Below are 16,228 nucleotides of genomic sequence, written 5' to 3'. Positions count from 1 at the left end.
TTCGCCATCACTGGTATACTGGTATAAGACAAGGTGACAAGACTGGAACAAACTGTATATATTGTGATTGGACAGAAGGATAGACAATGTATTAAGTAGGCTAATTGTTAATGGTTGAGACTAGCTGTATATAATGTGAATGTATGGTCACTTCGACTTTGCGGTAAGATAGATGATAGATAGATAGATAGATAGATAGATAGATAGATAGATAGGTAGGTAGGTAGGTAGGTAGGTAGGTAGGTAGGTAGGTAGGTAGGTAGATAGATAGATAGGAGACTTATATTGCAACCATCAGTCAAGAAGGAAACATTTCATGTACTCAAATGAAATGGCTGCTAAACAACAATTGATGGAAAACCAGAATTAACTGGTCATTAAATAGGCAGAAGAGATGTAATATTTCCAATTTCCTATCTTCTCAATTATAATAACTATATATACTTTCATAAATAGTTCTCAGTATTGATTGGGTATTTCTAAAAATAAAATGTTTTTCTTGCACTGGCTACGATCTACAAAACTACATTTTAATAAACTCATACTTAATTATACAATATTCTGGTATGTTGAATTATTGTGTTGTATTTTCTGGAAAAATTAAAAAGTGCCACAATGTACCTGGAAATATTATCTGGGGAACAGGCAGATATACTTGTCTCCATACTATCCGAGCTATCTAAGCTAAGCGTATCAAAGGTGTGGTCTTTCAGATTAGAATTAGGGTAATGAAAGGTATTCAGATACACATTTGATTCTGAGGCAGTTCTGCTGTAGAATTCAGGAGACTTCTGGCTTTGATCCTCACAGAGGTGCTGATGATTATAACCTAGAAAAAGAAGGAAAGTGTTGATTTATATTTGATAATAGGACTTAATAAAATAAGCTGGGTTAATACAGCATTGATAGTGAACACAAATATCTTAAACTCAAGTCTGTTTTAAGATCCGTTTTTACTGAGTACTTATCTCTGGATTTGAAACAATGGTCATTAAAAACCAGATACCCATTCTATTTTGGATACTGGGAATTTTGTTAATAAGGTTTCTCAAAAGCATAAACCCAGAACTCTATTCTCAAATTGTGTATACATACAGTATAATGAGCTCTTTCTTCTCTCTGCTTGTCTCAGACCAGGGTATTATTTCATGCTATGTAAAATTAAAATAAACTAATCTATATCTATATCTACAGTATCCTATCTATTATCTATCTATCTATCTATCTATCTATCTATCTATCTATCTATCTATCTATCTATCTATCATCTATCTATCTATCTATCTATCATCTATCTATCTATCTATCTATCTATCATCTATCTATCCATCCATCCATCCATCCATCCAAACACACCCACCCACACACATACAAGCCGCCACATTTATGTTACATAGCATGTGGTGGTAATAACTTTAAAACTGGGTTAAGTCAAGGAAGCAGAGAGAAAAATAATCTGCAGTTTTGTAACTTTTATTAATCAAAAACTATAGCATCATCGATCTGGGAGGAGTTTGACTTGGTTGCCATCGAGGATTTGGACAGATTGCGTGGACGACTGCGACCCACCACATGTTTATTGGACCCGTGCCCCTCCTGGCTTGTACTGGCATCCTGGGAGGTTACACGAGACTGGCTCCTGGGCCTAGTGAATGCTTCGCTGAGCGAGGGGTCTCTCCCGGCCGCCTTGAAAGAGGCGGTGGTGAGACCCTTGCTCAAGAAGCCTTCCCTGGACCCTTTGGAGCTGGCCAATTATCGTCCTGTCTCCAACCTTCCCTTTTTGGCGAAGGTTGTAGAGAGTGTGGTGGCCTACCAGTTTCCACGACATCTGGAGGAAAATGATTATCTAGACCCGCGCCAGTCCGGCTTCCGCCCCGGTCACAGCACGGAGACGGCCTTGGTCGCGTTGGTGGATGATCTCTGGAGGGCCAGAGACAGAGGTTGTTCCTCTATCCTGGTCCTATTAGACCTCTCGGCGGCTTTTGATACCATCGACCATGGTATCCTGCTGCGCCGGCTGGAGGGGCTGGGGGTCCGGGGCACCGTTTTGCGGTGGTTCGGCTCCTACCTTTCTGACTGGACGCAGCGTGTGTTGGCAGGAGAAGAGAGGTCGACCCTACGCCCCCTTACTTGTGGGGTGCCACAGGGGTCGGTCCTCTCGCCACTCCTCTTCAACACATATATGAAGCCGCTGGGTGAGATCATCCGTGGTTTCGGGGTGGGATACCATCTGTACGCTGATGATACTCAGCTGTACTTTTCCACCCCGAACCACCCCAACGAGGCCATCGAAGTGATGTCCCGGGGTGTGGAAGCCGTACGGATCTGGATGGATGACAACCGACTCAAGCTCAACCCCTCCAAGACGGAGTGGCTGTGGGTACCAGCTCCCCGGTTCAGCCAATTAATTCCATCATTGGCCATTGGGGGCATTCAACTTGCCCCCGTGGAGCGGGCACGCAATTTGGGCGTCCTCCTGGATGCCCGGCTGTCCATGGATGACCATGTGACAGCCGTGGCAAGGGGGGCGTTCCACCAGGTTCGCCTGGTGCGTCAATTGCGCCCCCTACTGGACCGGGACGCCTTACGCACAGTCACTCATGCGCTGGTGACGTCTCGCTTGGACTACTGTAACGCTCTCTACATGGGGCTTCCCTTGAAATGCACCCGGAGGCTACAGTTGGTCCAGAACGCAGCCGCGCGGGTAATTATGGGGAGTACTAGGTACTCCCATGTGACACCGTTCCTGCGCGAGCTGCACTGGCTTCCTGTGGTCTATCGGGTGCGTTTCAAGGTTTTGATAATAATCTTTAAAGCGCTCCATGGCTCAGGACCTAGTTACTTGCGGGATCGTATTCTGCCCCATACATCCCTGCGACCAATCCGCTCGCACAGAGAGGGCCTCCTCCAGGTGCCGTCCACAAGACAGTGTCGGGGGGCGGCGCCTAGGAGTAGAGCCTTCTCTGTGGCGGGCCCAGCCCTGTGGAATGACCTCCCTCCGGATATTAGGAATACCTCTGACCTCCGCTCCTTTCGTATTAAGCTTAAGACCCACCTATTCCAAGCAGCTGGCCTGGCTCAACTTTGATCTAACCATATCGCTCCTGACGGGCTTTTACTGGGTATTTTAATTATATTTAATTATCTAGGGGTTTTTAAATATTGTATTTTAATTGTTTTATTTATCAGCCAACCTCCTCCTTGTGTATGTCTCGGTATATGTCTCTGTTATATGTTTGTTTTGTCCATATTTATTTCATATGTTTCATTGTACGCCGCCCCGAATCCTTCGGGAGAGGGTGCGGCTAAGAAATAAATATTTATTATTTATTATTATTATCATGACACACACACACACACACGCTAACAGCTCATTTAAAGAAAGGATCTACTGTAGGATTATTGTTTTTGCAAGGTTGCAGTGTGAATCACCGTTCTTTTGGTCATGTAACATCCAATATTCAAAATAATTTTGCTTCTGATAAGGGAGTTTTCATTTAAATATTGGGCAATAAAGGTTGAATAGGCTTGTGTCCCTTGAAATTATGTTTATAAAATGTTCTGTGGAAATAGTATTCCATTGTATATTTGGACAACAATTCTTTACATTATATATTTTAGGAAGTAGTGACATATTTAATATTGATTCAGGAGACTATTAAATTTGCCGGGAGAATATATTTTGGTAGGCAAAATTATTTTAGAAATTGATAAACTGGATGAAGTCCACACTTTTAATTTTTATTTACTCTGCGATTCTAGGTAAGATAAATATTCATATATTATGCCCTAATAAAATATGAGTAGATTTGCCAAAAGAAAAGGTGACAATGAAAAACTCAAATTAATGTCTCAATTCAACATATCATTAATTCAAGGCACTGCACAAAATTGTTGCAAAAAGGGGAAAAAAACCAAGCAAGCTGAGTTAATTGACAGTAGCATAAATAATAATAAGCAGAAGAACAGTTGTCAGTAACATATTGAAATTAAAATAGAAACCTATTATATTGTTATCAATATCACAACAGAATGGAGTTGAAATCACACCAAAAAATGCAAACCACGCCAAAGAACGCAGTCAAGAGTTCATTTTTGTTTATGGTGGATCAGAGATGCTTTTAATATGCTAATAGAAATAATTTTAAATAGTTTTGCCAATCCGCAAAATCAGTAGTTGCCACCTCAGCTAGCTTTTCTAAATGTATGGTTGCCTTAGTCAAATAATAGTTTCCTGTTATCAACTCAAGAATGTTTATACTTTTAAGAAAACATGGAAAAAAGATGAGTCAATTAAATGAAGAGGATATTTTAAAGTCATTTTTCCTTCCACGGGGCTTTAACAGAACTCACAAGAGAACTTTCTTCCTTTTATTAATTTATTTAATAATACAAACATTAATTTGTCTTCTGCAAGCAACAGTGATTTTCAGAAAAAAGAGTTGGAAGAGAACCAAATTTTTAAATAATTAACATATACAGATATAAACATGCACATATATGGACAAACAGCTCACTACGAATTTATAACAATGCTACTTTTAATCTGTGCCAGGCTATATTTCCAATTGTGTGCATGTTGTTTATTTATATCTTCTCTTCAAAATTAAGCAAATGCTGAGTTTATTCATCGATGTCAGCCTTTTTATGAAAATAAATATTGTCATTATTTTTGTGGTATCAATTGCAACAATGTGACCAAGCAATAATTGTTTATATTTGTCAACATATTTTGCAAGACCTAGCTGCAATGTATGAACTGGGCTTATTCTATTTGCGAATCCAAGCTAGATTGACATAAACCTGAAGAATTTGTTTGTATGCTGTCTTTACATTATGTCCTTGTGATTAATTAATATGGGCAGAAAAGAGCAGGATATTTCAACTGATCTAGCTTCAATATTGGATTCATTATCTTCAATAATGAATTTACTGAATAAATACTGTCATTTGAATCCTGGTGGTATCAATCTCAACAGGCTTGCCCACTGCAGTATCCCTCTCTGTCTCCATGGATTTGGGAACAAAAACCAATGGGCATAGTTTTATTTTCCATTGGATGCCATTTTTTAATTATATGGGGGTATGTATGATTTAAAAAATGAGATTGTTTAAATCCTAATACCTTTCTTACATTTTTGAGTGGAATAGGAAATTCAAAATTTCCATACACATTGATTCTGAACAATTTGACGGTGTCCCCTCTGCCATTAGTAATGTAAAATCAAGCATATAACATCACCAAAAAAACATTTTTCATACCTTTTTTGCTTTTACCTGTTTTTAATGACATAAGCAGTGGAAAGGAAAAAAATATAATTATTTTAAAATATTAAATCTTTAAAACCAAATGTTCTTACTGAGATGCAAAAATAGAAAGAAATGTAATTGTAAAAAAATGAACTGGGGAAAAAAGGTTGACAATTTCTAGGAAGTACACATAATAAATAATAAAAAAAAAATACAACTAGTGAGTCCAAAATTTCTGTTGCTAAGTGAGACAGAATTTTGTTCCATTTTAAAAACTTTCTTGCCACACTTGTTGAGTTAATCACTGCAGTTGTTAAGTTAGTAACACAGCTGTTAAATAAATCTGGCTTCCTCATTGATTTTGCTTGTCAGAAAGTCACAAAAGATGATCCCATGACCCTGGTACCCTGCAACCATCAAACATATGAACCAGTTGTCAAGCAAATGAATTTGATCATGTCACCATGGGGATGCTGCAACCATTGTGTGAAAAACAGTCAGTGCTGTCAGAACTTCGAACAGTCACCAAATGAACTGTTGTAAGTTGAGGACTACCTGTATTTTAAATAGGTAAGGTAGGCGCACAAATCTTTTTAAAATAAGCAGCTATTACTTTTAATTAAGTAATGTTATGGCTGTACTATCTAATTTTATAATCAGAGAAGGCAGCTGAAAGTATATTTTTGTTTGTCTATATATTTTCTGTTGCTGTTCTGAACATTAATAAGCATAAAGTTTATACTGTAATTCTGTCAATTAGTTAGAGATTTTGTACTTTGTCTTAAATATTAGAAATAGTTTGATAGTGTATATCCCTTCCTATATATGACTTCTAATCCAGCAGGGTAGTCACAGATTTAGCTAGATACCAAATGCTCACTGAGCAGGCCAAATAAAATTAGGCATGTTTTGGGAAGGAAACCTTCTAGCTTTTCATCTGATATTTAAAGGTTCCAAGTGCAGGAAGACTGAATGTGAGCATCTGTAAATATATTCCTAGTGTATTTTACTCTACATAGATATATAATACGTGTGTGTGCGTGCAAACACATACACAGAGACACACATACACACACCGCAAATAAGATGCAAAGGTAGGAATGTCCCCTTGATTTTCAACAATGCAAATGAGATTTAGCATGGCAGTAATTTTCAGGCACTATTCAAATAATAAACAAAGCATCAAAAACAGCTTTAGGACTTCACTTTCAAGAAAAAAAACTATTCTGTTTATGATCAATCTGAAAATGAATGCATACGGAGTTAAGATTTCACCAATTCAACATAGACAATGTGCAACAATGAAATACAAAAATAAGAATACACAAGTTTTGCATGAGAAAATTTAAGAGTTCATGTACAACAGCCAAAGCGGAATGAACTTGAATTAATTTATTGTGTGTTTATTCAATTAAAAGAAATATGTACTTAATGTGAATGTTAATAGGATTTATATTAGTATATTATTGCGTGTAAACATATGGAATAATTCTAAGTATCTTTACCTTTATGTGTTCTCCTTGTCTCCAAATCTTTGGTCATAGATCCTGAACAATGAGGAAGTATGTTGCCACAGCTACTGCTTTGTCCCAGTGGCAGGTGACCCTGCCAAAAAAGAAAAGAAAAGAAAAAAGGCCTTTAAAAGCTACTACTTTTTATATATAAATTTTTCAAATGAACTTTATGTATAACTAAAAAATTGTTTTAATTTAAAGTAGCTTGAGGCAATCCAGTTTAAAACATAACCTGTGCATATCCTGGGGGTTTGAATCCAAGATAAATACAAGGGAAGTATTTGATGGCATTAACTCTGGTTTATGCTCAGTATACACTCAGGGTATTTCTTTTAAAATTAATTCACCTTATTTACGGAAGATGGAGTCTAAAATAAAATCAGACCTTGAAGGGACTATGTGAATATAAAGTATTCTGAATTTAACTATGCTATACATAGTGATTATCTGACTGGTCCTTTAACAAGGAGCTCTAAAGTCAAATTTAGTCCAGCCATGAAACAGCTTGGCTGCCTGATCAACTGATTTCTCTCACAGGTGGGAAATTACAGGAAAATTATGTCTCATGTCTGCTACTAAAATATTTTATTTGCACATTAAAGTAATAACATTTTGTATTATTGTATTATGTAAATATTGATAACAATGTAGAGAGAAAATTACTCTGATTAAATTTATAAGGATTTACGTTGTAAATCAGCAATGTGAAATGAAATAATGGGGAAAGGTGTGAAGAGAAAGCCATCATTCAAGCTAAGATTCTACTGAAAACAATAGAACTCTGCTAACTCAAAATTCAAAGAAATTCTTTGAGCTGTACAGTTGCTTACTTTAACGCTTCGTCCAAGAGTAGAACTACTGAAATGAGGTGATATGGGAGGAGCTGTTTTCTTGCGAGGCAAAGTATCACTCATGTACAGGCCTTCTTTGTGCTGCTTCTTTCTCTCTTCCAAATTTCGGAAATGCTTAAAATAAATAATAGTGTGTAAAATTCTAATGTGAAAACCATGATTTAATTTTAAAAGTGAATTGAAAATTGCCAAAGATTGAACTCAAGTAACAAATCAAGACATCTCCAGATTCACAAAAATTAGACTACTGATTAGGTAGCTCTTTAAATTATTTACGGTTACATGAATGATTTCCACAAGAAAAGTAATTTTTAATTTAAACATTCTGCAGTAATACATCCTTATACATTTAAGTGTTTTGTGATTATACCTGTCATAAATCCTCTGTTCTATTTAATAGCTGAATATAAGCAAAGAGAATAGTATATTTTCACTGTGATTTTAAATACCCAAAATGTTTTTGAACTTGAACAGCGGCACGTATAATACATTTTGATATACAACATTTGAACAAAAAGACAAAAAGGTTACACTCGTCTTTTATTGGTGATTTTATTTGCTCTCATTTGTTTTAAATGCAAAGTATAATAAAAGTGGTCACTTACTAATAAGAAAGGAAGATTTCACAGGGTTGATGTTTCCTAAGGTTAGTTTAACGTTAATGAAATTTATTATTGCCAACCGCATGCTAAATGATAACCTCTTATTGGATTAATCTAAGTCCTGCTAACCCATTTTACAACTTACCCAATCAATGTACCAATTTGTAATACCCGATTCTCTCCATATAAAGGTAAAACTAATTAGTTATTGTGGAGTTGTTTAACTTGTCTTGCCATACTGTAAAAAATAAGGGTTCTAAGCTGTTCTATCCAGAAGAAGCTAAAGAATGTAGTCTGGAATTGTTTCTTCCTCAGTAACACACAAGTTTACCATGTAATACAAATGTAACTTTTACGGAAGTCAGGATCTACTCAAAGAAGACAACTTGTGGCTACAGATACAGGAGGTCTCATGAGTGTATTTTTCACTGAAATATTTCAGATTTGCAACAGATTTCAGAGTGCTTTGTTTGTACTGTGAATGTGCCTTCAAGGTTATTTTTGAAGCATTCTTGAGGTTTCACACCAGATATGATTATTTACTATGCTGATATCAGAATGAGACAATAGCCATTCAAAATGTTAAAGAAGATAAATTTTAACAGTTATGTTCAACTCATGACTTTAACTCCTACTTTTACAGAAAAAGGGTTGCAATATTAGCAATCAGCATTGTATATGTCAGTGTGACATAAAACTATTAAAGAGTAAAGACACTGGTCTTAATAAAGAAATTGTGCATGCGTAAGAAGATGTTTAAGTGGGTGGTCCTTAACAAGATGCATGTGCAAATTTTATCTACTAATGAACTCTGTGTGCAAAATCCTTTATAAATGCTAGAATTCCATCAGTCAGTTTTAAGGGAAAGTTCATTGGACCATATATTCAGACCTTTAGGGTTCTGAAGAGCTTACTGATGGCTATTTTCCATGCATTTTTCAAACTGGGGCATGCAACGATAACCATATCATTACCAAGTCAGCCTGCCTTCTGGCATGTTACCTGGAGTTCCCTTCGGTTTTTCTTAGCTGGTAGAGGAGGTGGTGTATCAGGTAAAGGAAAAGACTCTACATTGGCAGCCCTGACCTCAGGCCAGTCGGCTGGTGAGAGTGGTGCAAGAGGGCGAGGAGAGAGAGAGTGAGGAATCACAGATCCATAACAGAAAGGTGATCTTAGCTTTATAGAAAAAAAAGAAATGGTATGAGAGTTTTAAAAATACATACAAGATGCAAATACTACAAAGAAGTTTATTATGGGAAAAGCTTTTTAAAAGCCAGAGCTCACGTATTCAGATGCATGAAGTGTTATTAACAGTTTACAGAAAAGAACAAATAAACAAATGGTATTTTTCTCCCACTGCACCTAATATTTTGATATTAGGTTTGTGATAGCCTACTAGGGGAAAATAGACCTTGCTTTGCTGTTTTTCCTGGAAATTAAAATGGGAATGGTGTAAACATAAGGTGTTCAATGAGAGTATAATAAAATCCCTGTTACTTTATCAGCACTCTGGAAAAGAACATCAAAAGGAAGACACGATATACCCAAGACAAATAGACATACATACAACATCTGTTCCTGAAAGAAATCCATAGGGGAAAAATTAACTCAGCTCCCTAGCCAACTTTTTAATTAATAAAAAGATTTACTACAACCTGTGAACACCAAGGGAACAAAATTACACATGGGAAATGTCTCTCCAACAAACCTCTTTATTTTGTGACTGGCTTATCAGGCCAGCTGTGGAAGATTCAGTGGGAGCAGCATCAGCAGCAGAGGGGGGCTGAGTAGAAGGGGAGATATTCATGGAATTGCCATGCGGGTCACTAATGTCATTTACATTCACAAAATCCTAAAAGGAGGAATTCAGAGGTTAAACATACAAAAGCAAAAGTCAAAAGGCATGCAAGAATATTAAATTTTGAAATTCTCTGTGAAAGTTAGTTTAGAGTGATACAGCCAATACTGTGATATTAGAAAACTATTTTCTTGTCATACTTTTTCAATCACCTATGCTGAACCCTCCATGCTTTAAATTTACTACAATTTTCATTATCTCATGTTAATGTAGTAACTGCTTTAAACACTACCAGATTCTAGAGAAACTTGTTTTACTATGTAGCACCCTGAACATTTGTTTGACTCTTTGAATTTTCAAGCCTGATCCCAATAAAGAATGGGATTAAGCTCTTTTTTAAAGTAAACAAACACTTAAAAGTCTTTTAAAATATGAAGCTCCCTAATCAATATTGTAATTAGATGAAACAAAAATATGACAGAAAGTTACTTTTTCAATTCCATCAAAATAAATTCATGAACCATTAATAATTTAGGGATGTTTGAAATCAAATGTTTTACAGAATACTCTTAATACTTTCTTTTGAACTACAAGGATTATAACAGCTGCAATTCTCAGTAAAAATAAGTAAGTTGTTAGACCAGCAGCAATAGTAGCAGAAACGTTTTAGGCACAAGCAAGAACTGAAAGGGTGCAATCAAAGAATCTGATTTTCCTTTCTAGAAAGGTTCTTCCTTTCTAATATGTCACATTTTGTATAAGTCTACTAACACTGAAATAAATATCTGCATAATCAAAAAATGAATTATCACTAAAGTAGGCATGCAAATGGAGTAAGATGAAAAAGGATATGAAATCTAAGAAACTGAAGACCATTTGGAAGGCCAATTATTTCAGCGCCACACTTACAGTCTTATACTATATGCCCTGTTAAAATAATCTGTGATTCCTCTTGATTTTATTTCATCCAAACCCTAGAACTTGCCCAACCATCCTTGATCCAAAAGCTTAGGCAGAACATCTGGAATGTAATGGTTTGTTTGTGGTTCAAAACAATACATCTTTCCTTTTAGTGCACATGTCTATGTCACATTTTATTAGAAAATCCTCTTTAGAATAACTGACCACTTTCAACATATTAGCAATTAAAATTAATGAGCCCTTTTATGAGGTAGGGAAGTACAAGTCATTTTTCATTGAACTTTATGAAATGGTTGCAATAATAGAAAAAATAAGGCAATTGCCATTTTGTTTCAAGCCCTTTCTCTCAAATCTCACACTACCTCTTTTAGACTGCTGGGACTCAGAGGAAATCCTTTGCCTCCGGATAGGGAGGAATACTTCTTTTCCAGATTGCAAAGATTTTCTTTCTCCTGTAGAAAATGAGTTATATTTGAGACAGATGTTATACAAATGTTCAAGCTGTATTTTTCTTTCATAAGTAACTAAATTGTAAAAACGTTTAAGATGTTTCAACTGAAAATTGTTCATAAATGCATTTTTTAAAATTTTCTTTCTATCTTCACAGTATAGACCAGTGATGGCGAACCTTTTCAGCATCAATTGCCCAAACCGGAATGTGTGTGCATGTGCGTGCAAGTGTGAGTGCCGGAACACCGGAACCCTGAAGAGCAGCTGGCTAATGTGCACAGGCCTGTTTTTTGGGCTGTTTTTCATCCTATTTTCTTGACTATTTTTAAGCCGAAAAGGCCCCAGAAAACAGCATGGAAATGGCCTGAAAAAAGCATGGAAATGGCCTGAAAACGCCCTGTTTTCTGGGCATTTTTGGCCATTTCCAGGCTATTTTACGGTGCTCTAATGTCCGTGAAGACCAGTTGGCTGGCGTACACGTGTATGCCAGAAACCAGAAGAGCAGCTGGCAATGGTGCACGTGCCCACAGAGAGGGGTTCGCCATCATGGTTATAGACAATATAGATATCCTTCCCAATTTGTTTGCTGGATTGGTTTCAATACCAAAATTTCCCACAGCAAACACTTGATGATATACACAAATACACTTGTACTTTTTCTGATAAACCTGCTGGGGAAAAACTAACAAATCTACTGCATGTTAATGTAAAGATTGATATACTGTAATGGAAAAAACAGCTCCGGTTGGCTTCACTATTCACATTGTTCACTTCTTCATTGGACTTTATATATTACAGACCTCTCTATGATACATGGTATTATAATAACATGTGTTTACATATTTTTTTAAAAAAAAGAGGAAGTTGTGCCATGTAATACAACGTGTACTTGTAATTTAACATTTAATTAAGCTCTTGAAAGAACAAGGAAGAATTGCTTACCCTCTGCAACATCATTAGTAAATTGTTTTTTTCTTTCACAAAATGATCTTGTTCTCTTTGTGCTTGTTGTACAATGTGATTGGCTTGTTTTTTGAGAGCAGAAACCTTTTCCTATCATAAAGATAATGTTAATACATACTTAATATGAGCTTTAGAATATTATTCGTACATTTCCTACCTGTTTGAAAGCCAAATTTACAGAGAACACTACAGAAGAAGTTGTACACCAGCAACATTTCACAAGTTTTTTTTTCTTTGAATTGGTAGAAGTCCTGTGATTGGACTTCACATGCTTGCATATTCCAGCAGCACTAATAGCTGGCACTATCAATACTACTTCTACTCCAAAATAGAAAAGTAAGCAGAAAGAGAAGAATTAAGGATGTAACTATATGAAAGTTATGGAACAAACACAAATACATTTCTTGGAAAGGTATCATCTCTCTTAAAAATTAAAAATAAAAACGTTCTTGTTAAGAAACAAAGAAAAGGAAATATAATAACTTAGGAAAACTAAAGTAATTACTAAACCTTAGTGGGCAAATCCAGAAATTAACAATTAACTGAACTCTTAGTAAATTGCTCATTGTTGGCTAGATTAACAACTGCAATCAATTGGCACTGAACTAAACTATTCAAAGATAACAATCTAATCATTTTTTTAAAAAAATTACCTTTCTACTGACAATGGTACGCTGATATTCAGCAACTTCACGCAGAAGCTGTTGTGTTAAATTCTCCTTTTCTTCATCTAATCTGCTTTCATTTTCAAGCTGCTGAAATTCCAAATCTTCAAAATGTTTGCTTTCTACCTCCAACAAGTCTGCATCCTTCAATATAAAAAAATACATATCAGTTTTAAAGGCATTCTATTCCTTGCGAAAGGAATAGAATGACATAAAGCATAATCCAAAACAAAAATTTAATTGTAAAGACTTTAACTGCAGTCTAAATCCATTTAAGCATGTTTTTTAAAATGCCTGTTGACTTGAAATTAAAATTATCATGTGCATTCTCAAATTAATCAATGACAACAGATCCATTGTTTTATGTTAGCCTAGTCATCATGAACAGAGGTGAGTGCTAAATATGCACTTCAAAAAAATAAAACAAAAATTAAATTAAAGGGGGTGTCAATGTGAAGAATTTTTGCAGTTTAGAATGGACATGATTGTGGCTTGGGTCTTGAATAAACAGTTCTAAGCTGTTTTGACTTCAGGTACATCCCTCAGATTTCTTTTTTTAAAAAACCAAATTTCATTTTAATTTTTTTCTTTTTCATGAAATTAAAAAAATTGAATTTTGCCATCAGAATAATCTGATCTGGAAGTTTGATGGTTCTAGTGTGGATGACATTTCCATATCCCCAAATCTCCGACTATTTCCTATGTTTCTTTTTTATTGTTATAAATTTATATTCACAACAGTTGTAAAATTAAAACAAAGCAGTCATCAAATTATACGGAATGATGAAAATACAATCTAATAGAAAAGAATAATTTGGAGGAGGGATTTAATTTATACATGTCTTCATTTTCAAAATGAACATGCATAGTTAAGATTTATAATGCTGCAATGAGAGTAGTCCTTCATGCCTAATTGAGAATTCTTTCCTCATTTAGACACATCTTATAGATTCCTAATCTGATTAAACATCAAAATTCCACTCATACTCAGTCATACACATCTTTAGTGTTCAATGCCACAGAGTGCTAAGCCTTAGATGACTGATAACTTTTGAAGCATGTAGTGCGCATCCATTATTAATCCAGCCTTTGACATTCTGTTTAGTTGTCACCATGCACTTACATTCTTAACAGCAATATAGAAAATCAGTACTGAAGCCATGAAAAAGAGTTGGTTAAAAATCTTTAGACTTGATCTGATTACATTCACTAAAGAAGCACCACATCCATACTACTGACCCTGTTAAGCTGCTGCTGTAATTGTTCCCTCATGGACTCGGGGCAATTATCAAGCTGAGTCTTCTGCTCGGAGTAAAGCTCCTGAAGCTTTTCTAGTTTTTCCCTCTCAGCATCAAGCTTTATTTTTTCCTGGAGTTTGAGCCAGAAAAATAAACAACAGAATTACCTTTAAACCCAGGCAGTAGTTAGTGATTCTGAAGGGCAAAGAGGTGAAACTGAAGAAATGAGCTAAATGCTTCAAAAGAATGCTTTGCATGCTGGTAAGATGCAGCTATTTTGCATATTAGCGCGATATGCTGAATATAATTTTAACAACCTGAGAATATCCAAAAGGTGGTTTAGTCAACCTGTTATAGATACTTGTAAATATATATTCTGACATTTAACACAATATATGAAAAAAATATATTAATATATAATATAAAAAATCTTGAGTATATTCAGAAGATACGGACCTTTATGGTAACCAAAGAGAAACTGTCTCGTAATTTGGAACATATGGTAATTCTATGTTACAATGTTACATACATAGAGTTGCCATAAATCATACTATATGTTGTGCTGAAGATAAGGCTATCTTCAGCAACCTAGCTCCCTGTAGATGTATAGTGGGTCACAATTCTCAGCATGGTGAACAGAAATTGTGGAAGTCATAATCACAACATAAGTGAAGAACCTTATAATGGGGATTTTATTAGTTCCATATTCTTCAAACTTATCTTTACATTAATAAAGATAAAATTTTACGGTACAATGACTTGTACCTTTAATAAAGCCATACTCAGATTTGAGAACATACATGTTCCCAGAATAAACTTTATTAATTAATTTCCATTCTCTATGTATTCTTAATTAGCAGAAACAAAGTCACACTTAGATTTGTAATGATACTCCCGGAGCTATCATATTATATCTCGGGTTTTGTTCCAGATGAAGTGTTACCTTTAATGCTTTCAAGTTCAATGATACATTAGCTATGAGGAAACAGAAATGGTAACATGTTAATTTCCTAATGATAGAAGGAAAATAAGGCAAAGGCTTTACAGCAGATGTGTCCAACCTGTGGCCCATTGGCTGCATGTGGCCTTGGACAGCTAGCAATGCAATCCAACAAGATAATAAAAAATCTTAAAAAATAAAGGATGTTTGATATGTATGTATGTATACATATTTTATATGCAGCCCAAGACAATTCCTCTTCACTCAATGTGGCCCAGGCAAGCCAAAAGGTTGGACAATCATGCTTTCCAGTGTGAAGAAAACAGGTATTATTCGCGATGACAAAAAGATAACAGACAAAGTGACAAGTAGTCCTTAAGGCAGTATATAAGCAGAGAAAGACAGATCGTTCAACAAGTGGTTTGTGGCAGGAAATTCTGTTTCAGTGATCAAACATGCTGGGGAAAAAAACTAGTTTAGCTGAAGGAAGATTATCCTGATCAGATAACACAAATTCTAAGCCAATTATAATTGGTCCGGTCTCAAATATGGCAAAACATTTATCCATAGTTATGTAGATTTCTTTTACCCCAAATCAAAGCAGACTAAATTTTAATATTACGCTACTTTACAAATTTCTCATAAGCATGTTTGGTTTGGGGGGGGGAAGACTAAAATCCACAAAAACTTGATATTTCATCAAATATATATACTCATATAAGCCAGATGTTTTGTGTTATTCCACTATTAATAGACCGTTGAAGGCTTAACTTCCACTGGCAAGTAAGATTACTAAAATGAATAGAATGATTATACAAAATGACCAATCATATTACTAAAGGTTTCTTCCCCCCCTCCCCCTCCCTAAATACTCCTATGATTTTTGCAATAGGTTTGCTGATGGTGCAACTCTAATGGGAAGAATAAAATATTTTTATTTCAATCTGCTACGTTTCTAAGAAGCGTCTTTCTTAACTTTTCACCAGGCTGCTTTATCTTTTTTCCCCTCTAATTTTCTCCTTTTGATCCTAAACTT

The 16,228-nt window shown here is 35.5% G+C and overlaps 1 protein-coding gene across 6 annotated transcripts in view; it reads right to left on the bottom strand.

Moving 5' to 3' along the window:
• Positions 1-16,228, bottom strand: part of PHLDB2 (pleckstrin homology like domain family B member 2) — a 61,241-nt gene that overhangs the window by 11,779 nt on the left and 33,234 nt on the right. For 2 of the 6 annotated variants that reach the window (XM_081953303.1, XM_081953305.1), the window contains 9 exons: positions 14,254-14,382; positions 13,003-13,158; positions 12,329-12,439; positions 11,299-11,388; positions 9,926-10,069; positions 7,595-7,729; positions 6,756-6,855; positions 5,263-5,277; positions 622-829 (listed from right to left, as the gene is read on the bottom strand). In XM_081953303.1, coding sequence (XP_081809429.1) covers positions 622-829; positions 5,263-5,277; positions 6,756-6,855; positions 7,595-7,729; positions 9,926-10,069; positions 11,299-11,388; positions 12,329-12,439; positions 13,003-13,158; positions 14,254-14,382 — 1,088 coding nt within the window. The remainder of the gene's footprint in view (positions 1-621; positions 830-5,262; positions 5,278-6,755; positions 6,856-7,594; positions 7,730-9,925; positions 10,070-11,298; positions 11,389-12,328; positions 12,440-13,002; positions 13,159-14,253; positions 14,383-16,228) is intronic. The other 4 variants (XM_081953304.1, XM_081953308.1, XM_081953306.1 and 1 more) reach the window with 4 other exon arrangements.

This window comes from Natrix helvetica, assembly GCF_964273705.1.
Source record: "Natrix helvetica genome assembly, chromosome: 4".
NCBI classification, from domain to species: domain Eukaryota; kingdom Metazoa; phylum Chordata; class Lepidosauria; order Squamata; family Natricidae; genus Natrix; species Natrix helvetica.
This window is presented reverse-complemented; position numbering and strand designations above follow the sequence as displayed.